Source organism: Rutilus rutilus (genome assembly GCF_951802725.1).
Source record: "Rutilus rutilus genome assembly, chromosome: 3".
Taxonomy (NCBI): domain Eukaryota; kingdom Metazoa; phylum Chordata; class Actinopteri; order Cypriniformes; family Leuciscidae; genus Rutilus; species Rutilus rutilus.
In genome coordinates, this window is record NC_140211.1 from 15,498,928 (window position 1) to 15,521,245 (window position 22,318).

Consider the following 22,318-nt stretch of genomic DNA (forward strand, 5'->3'; position numbering starts at 1 on the left):
AAAATATCAAGATATTAAGCAGACAGTCTACTAATGCTCTAATGACATGTAGTTGCAAAGTAAAGTGTTACCCAATTTCCTTTTCGTTCAGTCACTACGAGTTACGTCAGTGAATGACCGAATGGGTGTTTCAATTAGAAGCCTATCACCTTCGAGTTCTTACAAAACGAGCCAATGGCAAAACAATGCCATGGGTCTGCAGAATTTGCACAGCGCAACTCCGCCCCACTGCTTGGGTATAAAAGGAGCAGCGTGGCAATCTCGCATTATTTCTGGGTATTTCTGGGTGCAGTAGACAGATTAATTCTGCTGATGGGCACGAACGCTGCCTGGCGTGTTTGGACTTAAATCACGCTCAGGCAGCACTCGTGGATGCGTCATGTTCTCATTGCGGGAACATGATCATCGCAATGTTGCGATTGAGACTCAATGACCTCCTTAGAGTTAGAGTCCCCTTTGCCACACCCCAGTCTATTCTCTCTACGAGAGGGGATACTTTGGCTGGTGGCCAGGGTGATCTGAGGCTGCCGGTGTGGAACAACCCGACAAATTCTCCTCGGCCCACACCCCCCTCTTCCACATTGCAACCCGTGAGGTTTCTGGATGAGGTCGCTGGCCAGTCTTGTGGCGGGCCCAGTGTTTCATTCGGCGCCCCGGCAGATGACATCATGTCTATCACCGCATCATAAGGTGGGCTTGAGTCATCTGGAGATGAAGACTCGGCTGTGCTGCCTCCTTCGGGGGTGCCAGCATTGCCCGAGTCTGATGCAGAACTGACTGTCATGCTTTCCCAGGCAGCTGTGAGCATCGGGCTTGTGTGGAACCCTCCGCCATGTCCCAAGCGCTCAAGGCTTGATGATTGGTTTTTGACACCCGTCAGCACCCGCCCCCAATTCCTTTCTTCCCGGAAGTGCATGAAGAGGTCATGAGATCGTGGAAGTCTCCTTTTACTTTTCGCAACTGCTCAGCGGCCTCTTCCGCCTTCTCTGCCCTCGATGAGGCCGCGGCCAAAGGGTACAAAGGGTGCCCCCACTGGAACGTTCTGTGGAGATGCAACTGTGTCCCCACAGCGCCTCCACCTGGCATGGTGACCCTAAGCTCCTCTCCAAAGCCTGTAGGTTTTCGTCTACTCTGGTGGCGAAGACCTATAGAACTGCGGGGCAGGTTGCCTTCTTACTGCATGCTATGGCCATCCTCCAGGTCTACCAGGCCAGGGTGCTCAGAGACATGCACGAGGGTAGGGCTGATCCTGGGCTCATGGAAGAGCTGCGTGCTGCCACAGACCTCGCTCTACGGGCGACGAAGGTGACCGCACACTCCCTGGGTCAGGTGATGTCCACATGTGTGGTCCAGGAGAGACACCTCTGGCTTAGCCTGGCTGATATGTGGGAGGCTGAGAGAACTCCGTTCCTCAACTCCCCCATATCCCAGGATGGCCTCTTCGGCGGTGTGGTCGAGGACTTTGCCCAACAGTTCTCGGCCGCCCAGGAGCAGACTGAGGTTATTAAACATATTCTGCCCCGGCGGCCAGCTGCTGCCTCCACCCAGCCACCGGCTCAGACGCCTCAGTCCGCTCGCCGCCGAGGGTGCCCTCCTGGGGCTCCCGCTCCTCCCGCCAGGCCCCAGCAGCAGCCTTCACTCAGGCCGCGCCGTGGAGGTAGCCACAGGAAGGCGTCCCAGCCCGTACCAGCCCCACAGCCTGCCAAACGCCAGGCAAAGCGGCGCTCCTGATATGGGCAGCTCAGAGATGGGTTGCAGTTCTTCACAGAAGGTGGTTGCAGGGCCACTCCTTCCCCCAGTGGAGGGAAATCTTTTGTTCTCCCTATAAGAAAGAACTGACTTCCCCATCTCTGAGTCCCCAGAGGCCGCAGATGGCAGTGTGGGACACTCCACATCGCCACTCTCGTCCCCCTCTGTCGCCAGTCCCCTGTCGGTCACCGAGGAACGTTCGATACTGGCATCAGGGATCGGGCCAATACTGTCCTCATATACTCGTACTCGTACTCATAAAAATTTGCCGATACCACGCACTGATACCACGTACATTTTGCGAAACGAAACTGGCTGCCGCGAGTGCTTTGTGGAGGTGAACTGAGGCATAGGAAAGTATAATGTCGGCGGTTTGGACTCATTTCACAGGGTTCGTACAAGCCTACGAACTATAAGTGTGTATAGCTGTGGTGCGCGAGCTGATAAGAGAAAAACGTGCAGTGGATTAAGTGTGTAACTGCACAGACGCGCTCTGGTCGAGCACATCCCTTTAAACAGACATCAGTGGAAAGTTTGTTCAGTCAGATGTCAATGGCAAAGAAAATAAAACGAGGCATGTAGCTTATTATTAACGTTAACTGACGAGAGAGAGAGAGCGAGCGAGCGCCCTTCTGTTGAATGCTCTTGATTGTTGATCGTTCTTTCAGCACATGTTATTTGGATGAAAACTAAATCGTATATGTAAGTAAAGTAAAACATGAACTGTTACCTGATTTAAGTATAATGAGTGGTTCCCTACATTATTACAGGACGTGTGCAGGTCAAGAAGTTCCATGAATGCAAACATCCAAAGCGCGCCCCGCAAACCAGCGTCTCAGCGCGCGAACACAATTAAATTGTCTCACGTCTTGCGCTTGTACGGACGAATTCACACAAGTTTATGTAAAAACGCCTGTCTTGGCGAGTATCCTATAGTAAACAAAGTCAGTTATATCTCAAATGAAGGTAGCCATGTTCAAATGCGGTCCGTGCGTTCGGTCTTAAAGGGGCAGCAGTTTTAATGTTTATCAAACAAAGGACAAAGAAATACTCACTGCTCTTGACTAAATAGGCTCCCCTTTTCAACTTTACAAAAATATCCATCTAATTTATACAGTAATGAATAAGCTTTTTTTCACATTTGATTACTTTATTCAAATTTCTGTACCTGTTAGATCTACCTGAAAAACTCTAAAAACACTGTTTATTTCATTTGTAGCCTTTCTTTGTTCTATTGGATTTATTTGTCCTATTTGTAATTCGATTGTTTGTTCTTATTTTGTTACTGACTGCTTACTTGTTTTAAATTCACAATAATTAGGCTGGTAGTTTTTGTTGTAGTATCAAAATTGGATTAAATAATTGATATTTCACTGGTTTTGACAAACATTTGAACCGCTGACTCGATCCTCAGCACTGAGCCCTGCTGAAGCAGCTCTAAATATGTGCTGTGCTATTAAATGAAAGATAAAATATGATAGAGCAATAGAATGAACAGACAGTAACAGAAGCTCATACAATGCATTTTAGCAGGCTTAATTAAAGCATGAAAATAACTGAAAGAAATATATAATTTGATGAACAAATTAAGCCAACTAATATGATTTATATTCTTTTGGTTTATCTACTAATACATTTAAAAATTACAAATGCAGTGAAAATTCAGGGATCGGTTACGGTATCGGTATCGGCGAGTACCAAAAATGAAAGTATCAGTATCGGACTCAAAAAGTGGTATCGGTGCATCCCTACTTTCATGTCTCCATTCTTCATCGACACAGACCATTTCTACGGTTTGCTTTCGAGGGGCAGGCATACCAGTACACGATACTTCCATTCGGGCTAGCCCTGTCTCCTCGCGTCTTCACAAAAGTCGTCGAGGCAGCCCTTGTGCCACTTCGGCAACACGGGGTTGGGTTCCTGAATCTCAGTCATCGGTTCGGTCATCTCGATGACTGGCTGATTCTAGCTCATCTCGAGAGCAGGTTTGCGAACACAGGGACCTGGTGCTCCGGCACCTCGCCAGTCTGGGCCTTCGGGTCAACTGGGAAAAGAGCAAACTCTCCCCCGTGCAGAGGATCTCTTTTCTCGGATTGGAAATCGACTCGGTCGGCATGTTCCCGAGTCCCGAGATGGGCATGGCAACAGGGCACGCTCCGAGTACCAGTTACTCGGGCCTGCCGTCAGACCTTCACCGTCAGACCTTCTGTCGTCAGATGTCTCCGTTCCCTCCTCAGGGAACGAGGGTTACATACGTAACAGAGACGTTACACTACATGTTCAGAAATACGCAAAAAAATCACATTTTCATTACAACCTTTAAGCTTTTGAAAAAAAATCTCATGAGCCCTTTAATGTACTATGAAAACATACCATAACTTTCAGAACTCAAAAGGTTCAAAATGTAAAAAAAGTGCCACAAAAAATATATGATGTTGCAAGGAAACAAACTTTAAATGAAACCAACCTTTTAAGATGTCCAAATGTATGACCTATATATCTGAGATGTCTAGACAAAAAATTTACCATGATAACCCTTAAATTCATCTGCTATTACTCAGATGATAAAAGGAAGTCAGCGGGTCAACCGCAGGCGGATGTTTCTGACTGCAGTTAGACTTTTAAGTGTCATCCCATATTAAAAGGGCCTCATTCTTTCATTTAATGCTGTAAAAACCTCTGAAAAGCCACGCATTTGATTTGAATACACACGCACATCTTGAGAACCAGAGCAGCTGAGAACTTTCATCATGAGCATTTACATATCTCTCCTTTGAAATGAGAGTAAAGGACTTCACTGAGCTTTCTAATGCATTTCCTTCTGCGTTACAAAAAGTCATGCAACAAAAATAATGACAGTAATAATCACCCAGAGGAAAGGTTTATTGCTCTTTCATTGCACAGGAGACTTTGGGGTGTCAGCTAGGTTAATTTAGGTTTAAACTTTGTTTTTCTCCACACATTCAGAAAAAAAAAAAAAAAAAAAATCACATTTGCTGAGTATACAGTCCTATAATTTACTCACCCACAAGCCATCCTAGGTGTATATGACTTTCTTCTTTCAGCAAAACACAATCGGAGTTATATTAAAAAATATCCTCGCTCTTCCAAGCTTTATAATGGGATTGAATAGTAACTGAGATTTTGAAGCCCAAAAATCTATACAGCTCCAGGGCCTAATAAATAATAAAGGCCTTCTGAAGCGAAGCGATGCGTTTTTTAAAGAAAAATATCCATATTTACAACTTTATAAACTAGAATGACTGGCTTCCGTACACGAGTCAAGCTCCGGTGGAAGAGTGACCTCTGACCTTACGCATTACGTATTGACAAACGCGGAAGCGCAGAGTTTAGAGCAAAACAAAACACCTGTCATGAATTAGAAGTCAAAAGCAAGAATGTTTAAAGAGAATTATTGGAGGAGCTTGAGTTTGTTGCCCAGCCCTATCTGTTTGAACCGCGAAAGGCGTCTACGCTCACCTAAACTTATAATGTTGTTTTCAAAGGCAGTTAACTAAGTTTAAGAACCACACACCTCAAAAATATAAACATCATAATGTGGATACATATGTAAAAGCCCATTTTGCAAAATATGAAGTATTCTCTTTTATATAAAACACAAAAGATAGCTAGCTAAAGGGACAGGCAATGAAAGAACAACAAAGGAACTATTAGATAAAGCGTGCCTTTAATAAATTTTCCTATTCATCCTGGGCTCAGCTCTCAGAGAAGGAGAAAATCAAAGAAAACACAGCAGCCTGTCATTTCAAACAAGCGCTTTTATGTGACCACTAACTAGCTGTCCTGCAGTGATACATTAATCTCATCGCCAGCTTTTACCATATACAGAACAAATACCGCAAAACAAAATTGCGAAAAGCCATCACGCTTTGTGTCGTCAACACAAAGCTCTTCAAATGCATATTTTCCCCAGAGGAATCCACAGGCAGATGAGAACAGTGCTGGAAATACCACAGACCCAAAAGAATGATCCCACTCTAAATGCACATAAAAACATGTTTTCGCACAGATTTGGGCATTATGACCATCTACTCTAGAATATATTCATTTGACTTTCAATGTAGAAGGCCATGCTGCTTTTTCATAATTGCAAATCATGTTTGCAACTACAAGGTCTTGAAGCATGCAGCTTTGGTTTGTTAAATTACAGTAAAGCTACTTTGCTGTTGAAAGGAGCAGAAATACACTACATTTGCAGGCCTGTAAAGACATGGATTGTACTGTTGAGTCTTGGCTGAAAACTGAGTTAAGAGTTTGCTGGATTAGAATGAAACACAGTGCAAAAAGTCTCAAAGGGCTTCTGTGGGTTTGAAAAACTAAATCCAAGAGCCTTCTTCTGTAACAAGACTCAAAGTCATGGGGTCTCTCTCTGTCGGACGGATTAAGTTGAGACTGAAAGGACGTCGGTATATTTTGGATGGCTACATGCTATAATCTCTGATACTGAACATCAGGCAATGTCACAATTCAAAGTGAAGTTAAGAGGACAGCAGAAAACAGAAGGATGATAGTTAGAAAGGGCAATTAAAAATATTAGGGGAGCAATTGCAAGCAATGCTAAAACAAAATATATTAAATGTTGCTGCTTATGTTATATGTCCGATGGTGGTGGTGGTGTGGCGCAATGGATAAGACACATGCCTTTGGTGTGAGAGACCCGGGTTCGAATCCACTGTGAGACACCAATGTGTCCCTGAGCAAGACACTTAACCCCTAGTTGCTCCAGAGGCGTGCGACCTCTGACATATATAGCAATTGTAAGTCGCTTTGGATAAAAGCGTCAGCTAAATGAATAAATGTAAATGTAAATGTCCGAAACCTGGGGATTTCAAAGTATACTTTATGCTTAAGAAATCATTTTTTATTACCTTTTTTATTTTATTGTTTTTAAATATTTTGTTCCATTTTATTCAAAGTACAAGTCATGTACTGTTGGGCAAAGTATGATGAACACTTATATTTTAAAGTTAAAAAAGGAATTCCTTATTATATATATTTTTTATTGTATTTATTTGTACTCATTGTTTAATTTCATTTTATTTTATTAAAAGTTTACTATATGCTTTCAAAGTGCAATGAACTCTGACATTTCAAATATAAAAAAGGAATTCCTTATTACCCATTATATTTGATATTTTTAATTGAATTCAATTTTTTGTTTTATTTGATATTTTATGTTATTCAAAGAATACTTTATGCTTAAAAACATACTATGGATTCTTGTATTTTAAAGTTAAGAAGGTAATTCCTTCATATATTACCCATTTTTATTTATTATTTCATTTTATTTTATTATTATTTTATTAAAAAATGCATACTATCAAAGCACTTTGCAACAAAACTGATACATCAGAGCATGAAAGACAGAAACTCACCAGCCTGAGCAATGTGAAGAACAGCTACTACAATAAAAGCAACACAGATCTTCATTTTCAGTATTGTTGGTTTGGTCCAGAGTGTAAAGGCACCTCACCTACAACACAAAACACAAAAATCTAATAATTAATAAAGATAAAGCGTGTAATTTCTGTGCCATCAATCCCAACAAACGTAATTGCATCAATTATTTTCAAAGTCTCCACCACTGGTCGGCAAAACAGATGTTCTGAAAGAGTTGAATTATTCACATTTTACAGGGTGAATCAACCTACAAATGTCTCACAATGCATTTTTAGCAGTGTTTTTTACACACATCATCATAAACATGCTTATTTATTCTTGGCACACATGGCACTATGACCAGTTGAAGGGAAAAAATGTCATTGAGCGTGTGTGGCGTTGCCATAGAAACGGGCAAGCGATTTTGTCAGTTTGCCAGAATCTGAAAGTGGTGGACCCCAGTTTTGCATTCCTTTGAAACTTGTGAGATCTGAAGGTTACATGGTTATCTTCAAAGAGATTACAAGAGCACCAGCAATATGACTTGAACCTCCATAAAGGATCAAAGGCTCAGAGGGGCCGAGGGCTCAGGTACTGACTCTCTAATAATAGTGTGCTTGTTTGAATGCAGTTATATAACAAAAAGTTACATAACCGATATAGACATACACGGGATCCTGTATCCTGGTTTCGATATTGCAGACTCCAGGTATGCTTGACAGACCAATTATATGACAAGGAAAGAGACATGACAATGCTTCCTTTGACTAAGCTATGTCATTTTCGAAGGTAAAATGTTTTCCTGCACATAAAAGCCGTTTCTAAGGCTGCAAAATCAGACGAAATGAACTGTTATTACTGTTTTTAACTCTTCTGTATTTGATATTCAGAGCTGGAATTATCATGTCGTGATGTTTATTAGCACTGCCAATCCGCCCGAGGCGTGATGGCTTCGTTGTCCCAAAGTAACAGTTGCATCATGACCTGTCCAGCGTGTCAAGTCTGCACTGTTATACATCGGATCTGTATAGCTTGAGAATCTATTGCTGTCTTTGTTATATATTGAGGGATAATGGTCTACAACTGCCAACTTCTCGTCATATTAGCATCACAATCCTTTCCCATTGGGGTCTGTGCAAAGGATTGTGGGAATATTCCAAAGATTGTTTTTCTGGTTGTTTATTTTTTTCAATTGCAATGCATGTCAGCATGTGATGTGACAGTCTGTTACAGTCGTGTAAGAGTGAATAAACCAGCAAGACGACAATCAGTTTGACTTGATAACCAGCCATACAGTATATTCCATTTACTGACCCAATGTCCTTTTTTCCTTGCATACACATGGACAACGACTTCAATTTCAGTCTGTTCCCCATACAAAGCTATCATATGACTTCAGAAGACTTGAAATATGGCATATATGACTTTTTTAATTATGCTTTTATGCTTTTCCCTCTTTTTTTTTTCTTTCTTTTTTTTGGCTTGACAGACCATCTTCCCATTGTATGGAAAAGAACAGACATTTTGTTCCTTTTGTGTTGCACTGAAAAGTGTTTTCAGCAACAAGAGGGTGAGTGGATGATGAAAGAAGTTTCATTTTTTTGGGGTGCACTATTCCTTTAAGATTAGAGCGCGTCTGATAGCACAGCAGGAAATGTAATGTGTCTCACAGCAATGCCTGCGACGACGCTGGCAATAACAGAGTGAAAAATGAAAACACAAGCCTGTGGTGGATGGAGTGGAAGTTTATTTGAATCTTCAGTATGATCCACACTGTAATTTATTCTACGATCAGATGTCGACTTGGTGCAACAGGTGCCGCATCGTCGGGCCAAACACACAGCCTTTCCCTTTAGATCTGAGATCTGAGACACTTCGCAGGAGACCTGCAAGAGAGAACAGAGGTCATTATGGATAAAACCCAAACAAAACAATACAACTTTAATAAAATTCTATAGAAATTAATACTTTTATTTAGAAAGGATGCACTAAATTGATCAAAAGTAAAGACATTTATAATGTTAAAAAAAATGCAAATAAATCCTAGTTTTAAAACTTCTTTTGAACTTTCTATCCATCAAAGAATCCTGAAACAAATGTTTCCACAAACAATTTAAGCAGCAAAATGTTTCTTGAGTATCAAATCAGCATATTGCAATGTTTCTGAAGGATCATGTGACACTGAATACTGGAGTAATGATGCTGAAAATTCAGCTTTGCCACCAAAGGAATAAAATAAATTGTAAACCATATTCAAATAGAAAACACTTAATTTAAATTGTAATATTTCACTGTATGTATGTATGTATGTATGTATGTATGTATGTATGTGTATATATATATATATATATATATATACAGTGCTATGCATAAGTGAATACACCCATGCTAAAGTTGACTAAAAAGAGGAATAAAAAATCATATTTTGGAAATTGAACTTAATGCCTTAATTTAAAAAATTAGGAAAAATCCAACCTTTAAGGACACCAATTTTCTTTGTGAATGAATAATGTATCGTAAATAAATAAATGTTCTTCCTTAAAATACATGGTGCATAAGTGAGTACACCCCTATGTTAAATTCCCATAGAGGCAGGCAGATTTTTATTTTTAAGTATTTAAAAAAATTTTTTTTAGGATACTATGCATCCTGATAAAGTTCCCTTGGCCTTTGGAATTAAAATAGCCCCACATAGCCTAGCCTATAGCCTTCACCATACCTAGAGATTGGCATGGGGTACTTTCCATAAGATCATCTCTCAATGCAAATCAAACTAGCTTTTAGGCTAACTGAAATAAAACCATGCCAATCTCTAGGTATGGTGAAGGCTATGTGATGATGTGGGGCTATTTTAATTCCAAAGGCCAAGGGAACTTTATCAGGATGCATAGTATCCTAAAAAAATTTTTTTTTAAATACTTAAAAATAAAAATCTGCCTGCCTCTATGGGAATTTAACATTGGGGTGTACTCACTTATGCACCATGTATTTTAAGGAAGAACATTTATTTATTTACGATACATTATTCATTCACAAAGAAAATTGGTGTCCTTAAAGGTTGGATTTTTCCTATTTTTTTAAATTAAGGCATTAAGTTCAATTTCCAAAATATGATTTTTTATTCCTCTTTTTAGTCAACTTTAGCATGGGTGTATTCACTTATGCATAGCACTGTATATTCTCTACTGTGTGTGTGTGTGTGTGTGTGTGTGTGTGTGTGTGTGTGTGTGTGTGTGTGTGTGTGTGTGTGTGTATATGTGACTTTATATATTGCTTATACTGTTTAAAAACATCTGACTTTGCATTTTAGAGTTTGTAAATCCATGTCACACTGCGCAATTTGCCATTTCAAAATCGCATTTAGATATGCAGCACTCCGAGAGAAAATACTTTTTGCAGGTAAATAGATGTCATGGTGTAGATCGACAAAAATAGCACCTCCTTCTCTTTCCCTGCAGTTAAAGTCAGCAGACCGCGGACTGCTCCTTTGCTTTCATCACACTGACTTTGTGCCTGGCGTGATGGAATTCTGTGAAAATCGACAGGAAAAAAAATCCCCTTATTAGGTTTTCTAATGCACGTAGATTCCCTCGAGCCAAATACCACTAGATCTACAAGGCTGACGCATACTGAGCCGTTCAAAGGTGACATGCATCTTTCATCACAGCTCAGCATGCATGTTTTTTTTTTTTTTTTAAATGTGCATTATTAACAAATCACAATTTCTCCTTATTTAAGCACATTTTAATCTTCTGCCTACAGTATGTGTGTTATCAGTGGACTGGTTGTCTGAATGTTGCATGAAAACTCACATATCTATCTTTAGTTTTAGCCAGCTGGCCCATGATGTAATGCATACAGAATGACCAACTGAAGATAATATTGCACAAATAATTAGCAGTGTTGCTAAATCAAGCATCATTATTAGTGTTGCTTATACTTACAGTTAGTGATATAAACACTTATATCAATTTGGGATGCAAGTCATCCATCACCATTTGTGCTACATACATGAACGATACCTAACTCTGAATGATGCATTTTGTTGAGGAGTAGTGTACTTTTCTAAGTCAAGATACTACAGGCAAAACCATAGCTTTCGAAGGTCAGTTTTGAGATTTTAGTGTATTTTGCTTCCGTAACTTACCTCTTTAAGACTAGTGGAAAGAAAACTATTTGTGTCAGTAGACTTCAATAACACAACATATCTTTCTAGGTTGTTTTTTCAAAATGAGTTTTTTTCTCATTCACTGAGCCAGAAATCTCCACTTCAGCAGCACTTACATACACTAAACTTTCCCATTTTATTCCTATCTATATCTATCTATACTCTGAAGGTTTTTACAGAGGGGTTTGTTCGTATATCATTCGCCCGATTTATACAACATTTTATTGCTAAACACATTTCTTTCTGACTTTTTCTATCCAAAATCTCCTCTGCAAAAAACTTTAATGTCAACAAAATGAAACAATATTCATATTTCTGTTCTGGAAATGTATGCAAATGAGTGCATATTTAATTAGAAAGTGCTTCATTTGCATATTTAAACATAACATTTCAGAACCGAATTGTCTTAATGTACTGTGATTAATACACTTGGGAAAATATGGTGATATCTATTTGTTATTTTTACATTATTCACCTGTAGCATTTAGACTTATTATTTGGATAAAAGCATCTGCCGGATACATGAAAATGTAAATGATTTATTTGGTGGACAGATAAAGCAAGGGAAAAACAACCAAAAGGAGGAACCCAAGCCCTATCCAGAGAGCAGATATCATTGTAGACTTGAAGATGTGCTCATCTAGCAACCACCCAAAAACTTTAGGAATGACCCACAACACTTCCCACAGTTTTGCACAATAAAGCTTTTCCAGACAGTGTAGAAATTGGGTTTCTTGAGTTTCAAACTGCTCTTCCACTCCTTCATGCCCTTTCAGACTTCATTTCAAATCTCCAACACTGAGAAAGTCTATTCCAAAACATTACATCACCATTGTAAAGACAAGCTTCGCTTAGATCCTTTACCTCCCAATGCTATCTGCGTTTGAGACAAATATCTCTTCCTGGGCTGCCTATCTTCTTACAGAGACTGCTGCCCTCCGTGGCCCTCGCAGATAACACACTTCCACCCCTGTCCTTCATGTTGACCCTGTGCTATCAGCAGAGAGCAAAAGAGCACAAGCAGAACTCACATGGAACAAAGTCTGCAGTCTCAGCTGCTCACGTGAGCGGGCAAGATGAGCAAAAGCCCTTTTCATGAGTCGTTGTCTAATCGCAGTAACAGTCATGATATAGCTGGAATGCTGCTGGAAATTCAGTGAAGAAAAATGGTTGGTATTAGGTCTAATCAATCAATTAAAATTGAATTAATCGAATAAAATGAAGATTAAATAATCAAATTAAAAGTAATTAGTTGCATATATCAATGTGACAAGACAATAAGAAAATATTGCAGATGAATAGAAATGGCTTTAGCTATATACCATTGAACAATGAAGTCTGAAGTCTACTGGCCATTTTGCAGTCAAGTTTGTCAAACTATTAAAGATTGGGTAGGCAATTTCAGAGAGGCTAGCAATAGCAAGTTAGCTTTGAAAGCATGAGATCCCTACAGTGTGTTCAAAGCCACGCCTCTTTCAGAACACATGAACGCGCTACGCGCTATGAACGTTAACTCCCTCATGTCTCAAAGCACATAACATTACAATAATAATGAACATCAACTTACAGAGCTCTTAAATGTACCACCTGACTGCTGCAGATTCATTTCACCATTGTTAGTGTTGAATAAATGAGTCTGAGGACATGAACAGCTCAGTGTAGAACGTCACGGGTTGCCATCTTGTAATTACATTTATGGCATGGCATGAATGCAGCATAAGCTCATTGTTTTGTTTCAGGAGGAACTGTAAAAGGCTGCTGCTGTTTGTTTTTGGCTCTCGTTGACTGTCTGTCTACAACTCTGCATAGCCTTACAGAACGCGCTGATGACATATGATGTCTGCGTGGAGGTATGGAAATACATTGTTGATAGGCAGGTAGGACATCTTATCATTGTATTCGGAACATTTTTTTTTGTCCTGAGACTCTGTATATGTTTTAATATTTAGACCACTTCTTTGATTGCTGTCAGGATGTGAAGAAAGTTTCAACCAGGATAACAAAAAGTGTTTATAAAAAAAAGAAAAGAAAAAAGGCCTACCCTGCCTTTAAGAAAATACACATTAATTTACTACTAATTTAAAAATTAATACTTTCATTCAGTAAGGATGCATTAAATTGATCAAAATTGACAGTAGACATTTGTAATGTTGCAAAATATTTATATTTCCAATGAATGCAGGTTTTTTTTTTTTTTTTTTTTAAATGGTATCATGGTATCCACAAAAATATTAAGCAACATCACTGTTTTCAACACTGATAATAATAAGAAATGTTTCTTGAGCAGCAAACCATCATGTTAGAATGATTTCTGAAGGATCATGTGACACTGAAGACTGGAATACATTGCAGATATGCTCACTGAATATAAACCCAACAGATCACTCAGATCATTAGGATCACATCAGCTAAAAAATACCAAGGGTTCACTCAAAGCATGGTTAGTCCGCTTTTACAGTAGCTACTATGCCAGCCGCAGCTTGAACCACCTTCCAGAAGAGATCAGACGTGCTCCTACAGTAGTCACATTCAAATCCAGACACAAAACACATCTGTTTAGCTGTGCATTTATTGAATGAGTACTGTGCCACTGTGCGTCCGACTGATTACACTGTATTTTATTTTGCATCCTCCTTTTTATTCTAAACTGAACTCAAATGGCACTGAAAATTGGGTAAGAGAGATGAAACCATGCTCGAAGGAACACCACAGACACAGTACAATCCACATGGGAAAATCTCACAGTAAAACAAGCAGCTGTGCAAAATATGATACACCTGTCTGTGTTTTGCCAGATGAAACAAAGTTTATTTATGTATAATCTTATTACTCTTTAATTCTTTTTATAACTGTATCCACTGTATGTACGACTGATTGCACTGTATTCCTCCTTTTGATTCTAAACTGAACTCAAATGGCACTGAGAATTGGGTAAGAGAGAAACATAAATTACTTAATTGGGGAACTTGAGAGATGAAACCACGTTGATGACCTGGGTCTGTGGTGGAGTAGTGAGTTTGATGTGTAATTAAACTCGAGGTTCTGTGGGTTGCGGACTGGATCGACACCTTCCCTAGAGCTTCCGAACAAATGGGTTTTTGGGGTGCGGACTGATGGGGCAGTGACCCGGGGTTACCCCGTGAGTCAGTCCTAGAGCTCCTCCTGTCCGATTTTAGGGAAAGAACGGGTCCATCGGAGATGACCAATAGATTTATTAGGCGCGCCGAAAGAACACCACAGACACATTGTAATCACCATTGGAAAATCTCAGAGTAAAACTGGGAGCTATCTAAATATGATAGATAGATAGAATATGCCAGATGAGAAGTTTATCTACGTATCATCTTTTTACTCTTTTAATTCATTTTATAACTGTATCATATATCTCTTTTAATTTCTTTTATAACTATTAATTTTCGTTATTATTATTTTAATTCCTTTCTGTATAAAGCACTTTGAATTTCCATAGTGTATGAAATGTGATAGATAAACTTGCCTTAATCACTCTTATTTATAAATAACGTAATCTTCACAAATACGTCTACCTTAGATAAAATATCAACTAGCTGTCACATCTACAGCTGCACGATATATACGGTCAGGCCGCCCGGCACTAACGTGAGTCCTGATAAGGGAGCGCAAACAAGAGGATGGGAGGTTTTTCCTTTCCCTTTCATTACCCTGAAATATGTTTCAAACATACTAGCTGACTTTTACGGGAGCAAACGGGATTGACCCAGAGCAGCAGTTAAAGGAAACTTTACGAGTACGGCGGGCCTCCATGCTCCACTTGCACTCCAAGAAAACACTGTAGATGAACTTCAGCAGGATAGTCAGATAGGAAAACCCCTCATTTATTTAATAGCAACATTCGGTTTTATAATCCAAAGCTTTTTTGAGCGCATGTTGCTGTAATGATGTAAGAAACATGCACAGTGGAAACCTGAACCACAAGCTTTTAATATATAAATGCAATTACCATAGCCTATAAAAGTATTGGGACTACGGTGGAGCAGATTAAAAGCCATTTCCATCAGCCTACTGGGTCAAACCGAGGCTCTCAGGCACATAAAAATGAGTCTCTTCTGGAAGGTTCCGAGGCAGAGAAAGTTGCTGACGTGACACCTTCAAGGAATAATTCATACAAAAGTGACAATTCTCTCATGATTTACCTACCCTCATGTCGCTCCAGAGCTGTTTGATTTTCTCTGAGAGTTTAACAGAATGTTAAAGTAGCTTTTTTTTTACATACAATGACAGTGACTATAGGGGATGTAAAATGCAAAAGACATAATAAAAGACAAGTAGTCCATACAGAGACAGAGATGGACCAAGTTTTATCAACGAGACAGCATTTTAAATATAATTCACATTTGCATATATTCAGCATGAAGAGGTGCTTTTTTGACATGAAAGATGTCACCCAGTTTGAATATGCCGAAGTAGTGTTGTTACGATACCAATACCAGTGAAATTTCACGATTCTTCTCAATTTCAACACCACAGCAAAACATTTTTTTAAAGTTCCTGCATCTCAAACAGCATTAGACTGCAGCGATGCATTAGTCATGGGTTTCATTCCCATGCAATGCATGAATCTCCAATTTTTAAGTGATTGATTATTTTTATGTTCCTGTAGCTAAAACAGCACCTGGCTAATTGATTCCTATTTGCTAATGCATAAACTGGGAATCAGACATATAAAAAAAAAAGAAGAAGTTTACTTTGAATGCAATGTTAGTCGCTTTAAACTGACTGTAAAATATTATTGCAAACTATTATTATGCATTATTATGCACTGTTATTTAAACAATGATAAATAAATTAATAAATTAAAACTACCACATCTAGCTTTCAAGTATTTTTTTTTTTTTTTTTTTTAATTATCTAAACCTTGCTTCAAAACAGACAAATAAACCGTCGGTAACAAAAATGAAGAACAAAGCAAAAAAAGAACAAAGAGAGCTTTTGATGTTTTTCAGAATGTAACTGTAGAAGCTGATTAAAGCTTTTAAATGTATCCACACAAGAGCAGTGAGCGATTATCTCTTTTTCTTGTTAGCAGTTTGATTATTTTTAATCTCATTACAGAGAGGATCAGGTCTATTAGGGAGCATTTACACCTGATGCACACATCAATAATGTCATATCAGATGTTTCGGGCCCATCTGTTTACATTCAGACATAAATGGCTGTTCACCTTAATATCTTGCCAAGATCAGCATATATGCCCTTTTAATTTGGTTTGCAAGACCCATGCATAGGCCAGTGGGAAAAAAAAAACGTATTTTTCTCAGAGAAGATGGGCTTACGCCGGCTCTAAGCGAGCTGTGCTAAAGGTGCGACGGCCTCTAGGGTGATGATCAGTGATGATTAATTCAATGAGAGCAGTGTGTGTGTGTGTGTGTGTGCTAATGGGAAGAGAACGGAAGATGGTGAAGGTTATAGCCGCTCTCCGGAGGCCAGGGGGAATCTGAGCCTTCAGAAAGAGCTGGTGTTGAAACAGCTATTTTTACAGCCTGCTCTCTCCAGGACTCTTCAATCCAGCTGAGACTGGGACGCGTCGCTGTGCTGACGGTGACAAGTACAAGAGAGTCTTTACTGCCAACACAGCACTGCACTGCACCTCTGACCTGAGACATCTCCCAAACTCATGGAGGTCACTCATGAACTGGGCACCTCACTTTGGAAAAACAGCGTGAGGTGGAGGTCATCCTCAAAGGCTTATTGAACCAGGTACTAATGAGGTTTGGGACAAGACGGTGGGGCTGATTAGACGGTGAAGCTGCTTAAAACTTGTAGACCACCTTGGACCAGCAACAAACCAGCTACCATCTAGAAATGCATTTCTTTTTGCCACTATTGTCACAGAAATTACACTGATATATTACCTGCTTTTCTAGTTACTGTAAGCTTCGGACAATGTTTACATATCATTTGGGTATCATTGTGTATCATTGCTGTTAACTAAATTTAACTTAAACTAAAACTAAATTCAGTTAAATTTTAATTATTGTTGTGAGATGAGTGAAAAAACACCATTGCATAAATCTACAAGGCGTCTTTATATAACCTGCGAAAAGTGTCATCCCTTATGATGAAATTTATGAACAACCAAATTATGAGACTCATCCCACTTAAATCATTTGAATTGATTGATAGTCCTACATTATACCTTTACATACAGGTCAGTGTCGTTATTGTTAACTAAAACTACAATTATTAAATTAAATTTGCGTTAATTGAAATAAATCTTTTTTAAAAAATGTAAAATTTTAACAAAGAAAAAACTATATAATTAGACATTTTGCCTTGGCAACTAATTGAAATAAATGTTTAATGTGAAGCTCTAACATGACCAAATCTAAAGCTGAAATAAAAAAAGTTAAAGCCAAATAGAAATAAATAAATAAAAACTAATAAAAAGCACATAATTCAATTACTAAAACTTAAACTTAAATTAATTCAAAGCATTAATAATTATAAACAACACTGAATAAATTGCCTAAACTTAAAGTTCTTACTTTTATACAAAAAATAAAATAAAACAAAACAAAACAAAAAACTGCACAGGGACTCAAATGAATTGGTGAATCTTGACTCTCTGAACAAACCAATAAGATACAGTGAATCAGACTTTACATGAGAGAAAATTGACTTTATATGCATTGAACTATTTCAGGCTTATATATCTCAAATCACCTCACATGCATGAGCTGCATGAGCTGTAAAGTGCTACTGAATATCTGAACGAACAGTGAAGTCGTAAATCTCGCCAGCTTTTCTTTTATCTGTTTAAAATATAAATCAAATTTTTCTACAACAAACATGCATCTATTTTATTTTCATGCCATTGGCTGGCAAATAAGACAAAAATTACCAGCCGCTGCCCTAATAAACATAATTTAGCTGCTGGTAGGTGTTAATTTTCCACCTTGATTATATGATAACATGATTTAATCATTGCCTTGGTGAAGCTGTAAAGCTGTGTGCACAATACTGCGGTACTCTACTGAAAAATGCAAGGTTAGTAGCATTACTTTTAGTTAGTTACTTCTCAACACCTTTGAGTCTGTACTGGTGAAGAAAAAAAAGAGCTTTGCTTAACAGTTTCCCACTTATACACCTGCAGGATCATTGATTTAACCAGCATGATGCAGCTGGTTTTGAAGCTAATTGAGCAATCGTGCATACTGTGAATAGGAGCCAATTTATGCTTCTGCCAGTGGGTGCCCACACTACATTTTTTCTCTGGGCAAAGGTGCGATTGATGAATTAATTTCACAAAAAGTTATTTGTGTCTTGCTTAGAGAAGCACACGGACTGTAAATTCATTACCAACCAAGCACAAACACACTTTTTTTTTATGTTTCAATAAAACACGGCTGCCTGTACAAAAAGATAAAGGAAATCGATGTGACCTGACTAGAGAAAACGAGAAAAAAAAAATACTGTTGACGTCCCCTTTTGCCAAATAGGAAAACTTCAACACCCATAATGCACTGAGTTGTAGGAAGAGTTGTGGAAGAGTTGTAGTCCACAAAGTGCTCTCACACAAAGTCTAACCGTATCAAACTTCTACCCGCTAAATTGTAGCATTCTTCACACGAAAAATTATATTACAAATTCACAGACAACATATGTTCACATTCATGGCAAAATTCAAACGGGACCAGAAAATAATTATTTTCTCACATTCACTTGCATTGACGATTTTTCAACCTAGAGGTCCAGTGGGGTTAGCGGAAGGGGCGGGACTTACCAGCTCTATGGATACTCTTACAAGAGTCAAATAGCACCTTGCTTTTGTAGTAAACACTTCTTAGCAAACTTTTAGTCATAATGCTGTTGACTTGTAATGTTCCAGGGTGCATGAATTCAAAAAGTAAACGTTAAGCGAGAGAGAGAAACGTTACTTTTGGTTTCCAGTGAAGGATCCAGCAGGTTGTAGGCAGCGGCTAAAGGCTGCAAACTTGCAAAGATTCATAAATATGGAGAGAACGCCGCAACGGAAACTCTGAAAAACATCTGTGTTTTTAGTCAACATTTCAAACTGGATGAGCATGAACACAGTGTTTTAGGCCAAACGGATCGTAAAACAGAGAAACTGCCAGTCTGCGAGTCCGCCAAAGCTCCGTCATGTACAGGTAAGAAAGCTGTTGCCGCAGTGTTCCATTTTTACCATAATGCTGTTTAAAGAATAAAAAAAGTACGATACAATCTTCAGTGATAAACCTACTCTTACAATAACTGTTCCGTTAATAATCCTCCGTCGATCTGACGGTCCGTGGGCGGGGACACAATAATGCGGAAGTATCTGTTTCATGAAATCCCCGGAGCTGGTAAAAATCTGCCGGATGACGCGTTTTGCTGACTAATAAACGTAAATTTTTAACACGTAATTGAACATTGGTAATTTACATAAATTACAGGCATTGTAACAACACAAAGCGGCGTGAAAATTGGCGAAGTCACACATCGCGTTTTTCTGTGGGTGCTCGGCGCCTATGACACTGTACACAACAACTTGTATGCAAACGTTACGGATCCTGCATGGGGGAAATCTCTCAGACACTAATGTGAAAAGGCAGCAGAATGTTTCAGATTCGTTCTCTGACAGGCTCCGCTGGTACCGAATCTGAGGTTGTGATGGGAGATAAGAAGGTTCAGAAAGCCAGCACTGATACGGTCGACTGGTGAGTGCTGCGGTAACCCTGTGGCAAAAGTGTTTTTAATTCCTCATGTCATCTCATCTCCCAACCCAATGCTCAGCAGGACAACTGCCAGGAAATTCATGGCTTTCCTTTTCATACTTTCTCCAAACCCAACAGGTGGCGTACTGAATATCAGCCTTTTTTTTTTTTCAGGATAAAAGAGACATTTTACTGTGAAGTTGGCTTTTCATGCTTATTCTCAGTTTGCTCAAATGAATGACAGTAGAACCCAATTAGTGGCTAATGTGTGTGTGTGTGTGTGTGTGTGTGTGTGTGTGTGTGTGTGTGTGTGTGTGTGTGTGTGTGTGTGTGTGTGTGTGTGTGTGTGTGTGTGTGTGTGTGTGTGTGTGTGCGTGTGTCACATATATATATATGAAGAGTTCAGATGCAAAAGCCTCTATGTGCCATCTGAAATTTTCTTCTTGAATGATCATTTTTATCGTATATTTAAGTTCAGTAATTTCACTTAAATGGCAATGAAAATGACCTATTAATTGTCATTTAAGTGAAATTACTGAACTTAAATATACGAGCTTGGTAAAAATTATCATTCAAGAAGAAAATTTCAGATGGCACTTAGTCTGCATTAGTTGTATCTGAACTCTTCATATGTGTGTGTTATACCTGGATCCCATTGGATGCTTATGAGCAAAACCTTTCGTGCAATCACGAAAACTAATCTGACATTTATGGTTCCAAAACACTAATGTTTTTGCAATGCATTGACTCTGGAGTGACCATGTGGGTTTTAATTAGGACATATTGTCAGTATATCCAGTACATCACCCCTAAAGAGTGTCAAAGCAGTCATGTGTTCATGAGAATCCAATGGGATCCAGGTGTTCAGGGCTGTGCAGGTGTGACTCCGGGATGCAGCAGGCTTATTGCGCTAAGATAGTTATCCCTCATTATGAAACATCTGCCACAAACATTAAATTGACTTATTTTAAGAGTACAAAATGTTGACAAAACGTGCTTTTTGTAGCATCTGGAAACCGGTTTCATGATTGCACAAACTCAAGGAAGGTTTAATACAAATGTAAATTTGCTGCCTGCCAATAGGAAAGAAACATTTTCATCTGGGACTGAACAGAATAAGGCAGAAGCTGGTGGAAACATTTCTTCTCAAATCTCAAAGGTCAAGCATATTTGAAGGGTCACGGCTGTGAGGGGAAGGAAGGGAAGGGAGGAAGGGAAGGAGGGAACGCCCAATGCAAAATCCACAACCCAAGGAACATTTGAAAGATCTGTCATTAAAACACACACTTACACACATTACAGCACATGCTCACAGATATGAACTGAGGAGAGACAAACTATAGGAGATCTAACTGCTGAAATTCCTGCATGATAATTAAATGCACATTCACACCCAAATGTGAGAACTTTTGACTACTGGATAAGTCAGGACAACATATGTTTTTACATTATTTTAAATAATCAAAATAATTCAAGTAATTTCAACTTTTATTTTTATAAGTTATGCAAGAAGTCAGTCTAATACCATTTACGTTGATTATACTTAATTTAAGGCAGCAACTGAACTTATTTTTTTAAGCTGAAATAGGTGGACATTTTTAATGTGTAAAAATCAAATCAAATTAAACTCCACAGAAGCATTAAATAAGCAAACACAACATCTCTTCCAAACACAGTCATGAATGCTATTCAGCTGTATTCGCGTAAGAGAGGGTGTATAAGCTCTGATGTGCGAAATAAAGGCTCAAACCTGTCAAATTCAATTGAAGGCATATTCTTTTATTCCTGCCACCGCTGACAATGAACCAAAAGCCTCTTTTTCTGTTTGTAGATAAGACAAAGTGTAAAGCTATCATTTTATCAGCAGTGAGAGGGAACACAGTCTTTTTTTTTTCTTTTTTTTTTAAATCTCCCTCAATGATGAAACCTTTCTAAAAACACCCGATATTCAATACAGAGACTGAGAAACTTCAGGGCCCCAAAGCTAAAGAGGTTTAATATTTAGGTTTGAGGGAATAAAAGGTGCTAAATGAAAAGATGACGAAATCCAACATCATAAATTACAAATTACACACACAAAACTCTGCCCCCATCCAAATACTTTAGAAAGTTTTGGCCTAAGAAAAATAGGACATTACTGTTGTGAGACAAGTGAAAATACGCAGTTTCAAAAATCTTTCAGTTGTTATATAAAGCTCATATTATCCGCAATAACTGTCATCCGCATGACGCTGACAGAATTATGAGATATTACTACAAAATTATGAGATATTCCTAAATATTTTAAATTGATTGACAGACCTACATT

General features: G+C 38.7%; 1 protein-coding gene across 1 annotated transcript in view; it reads right to left on the reverse strand.

Moving 5' to 3' along the window:
* Positions 1–22,318, reverse strand: part of cemip (cell migration inducing hyaluronidase 1) — a 123,113-nt gene that overhangs the window by 57,853 nt on the left and 42,942 nt on the right. Inside the window, 1 exon segment of the mRNA XM_084405298.1 lies at positions 7,146–7,243. Coding sequence (XP_084261424.1) covers positions 7,146–7,200 — 55 coding nt within the window. The 5' untranslated portion in view covers positions 7,201–7,243.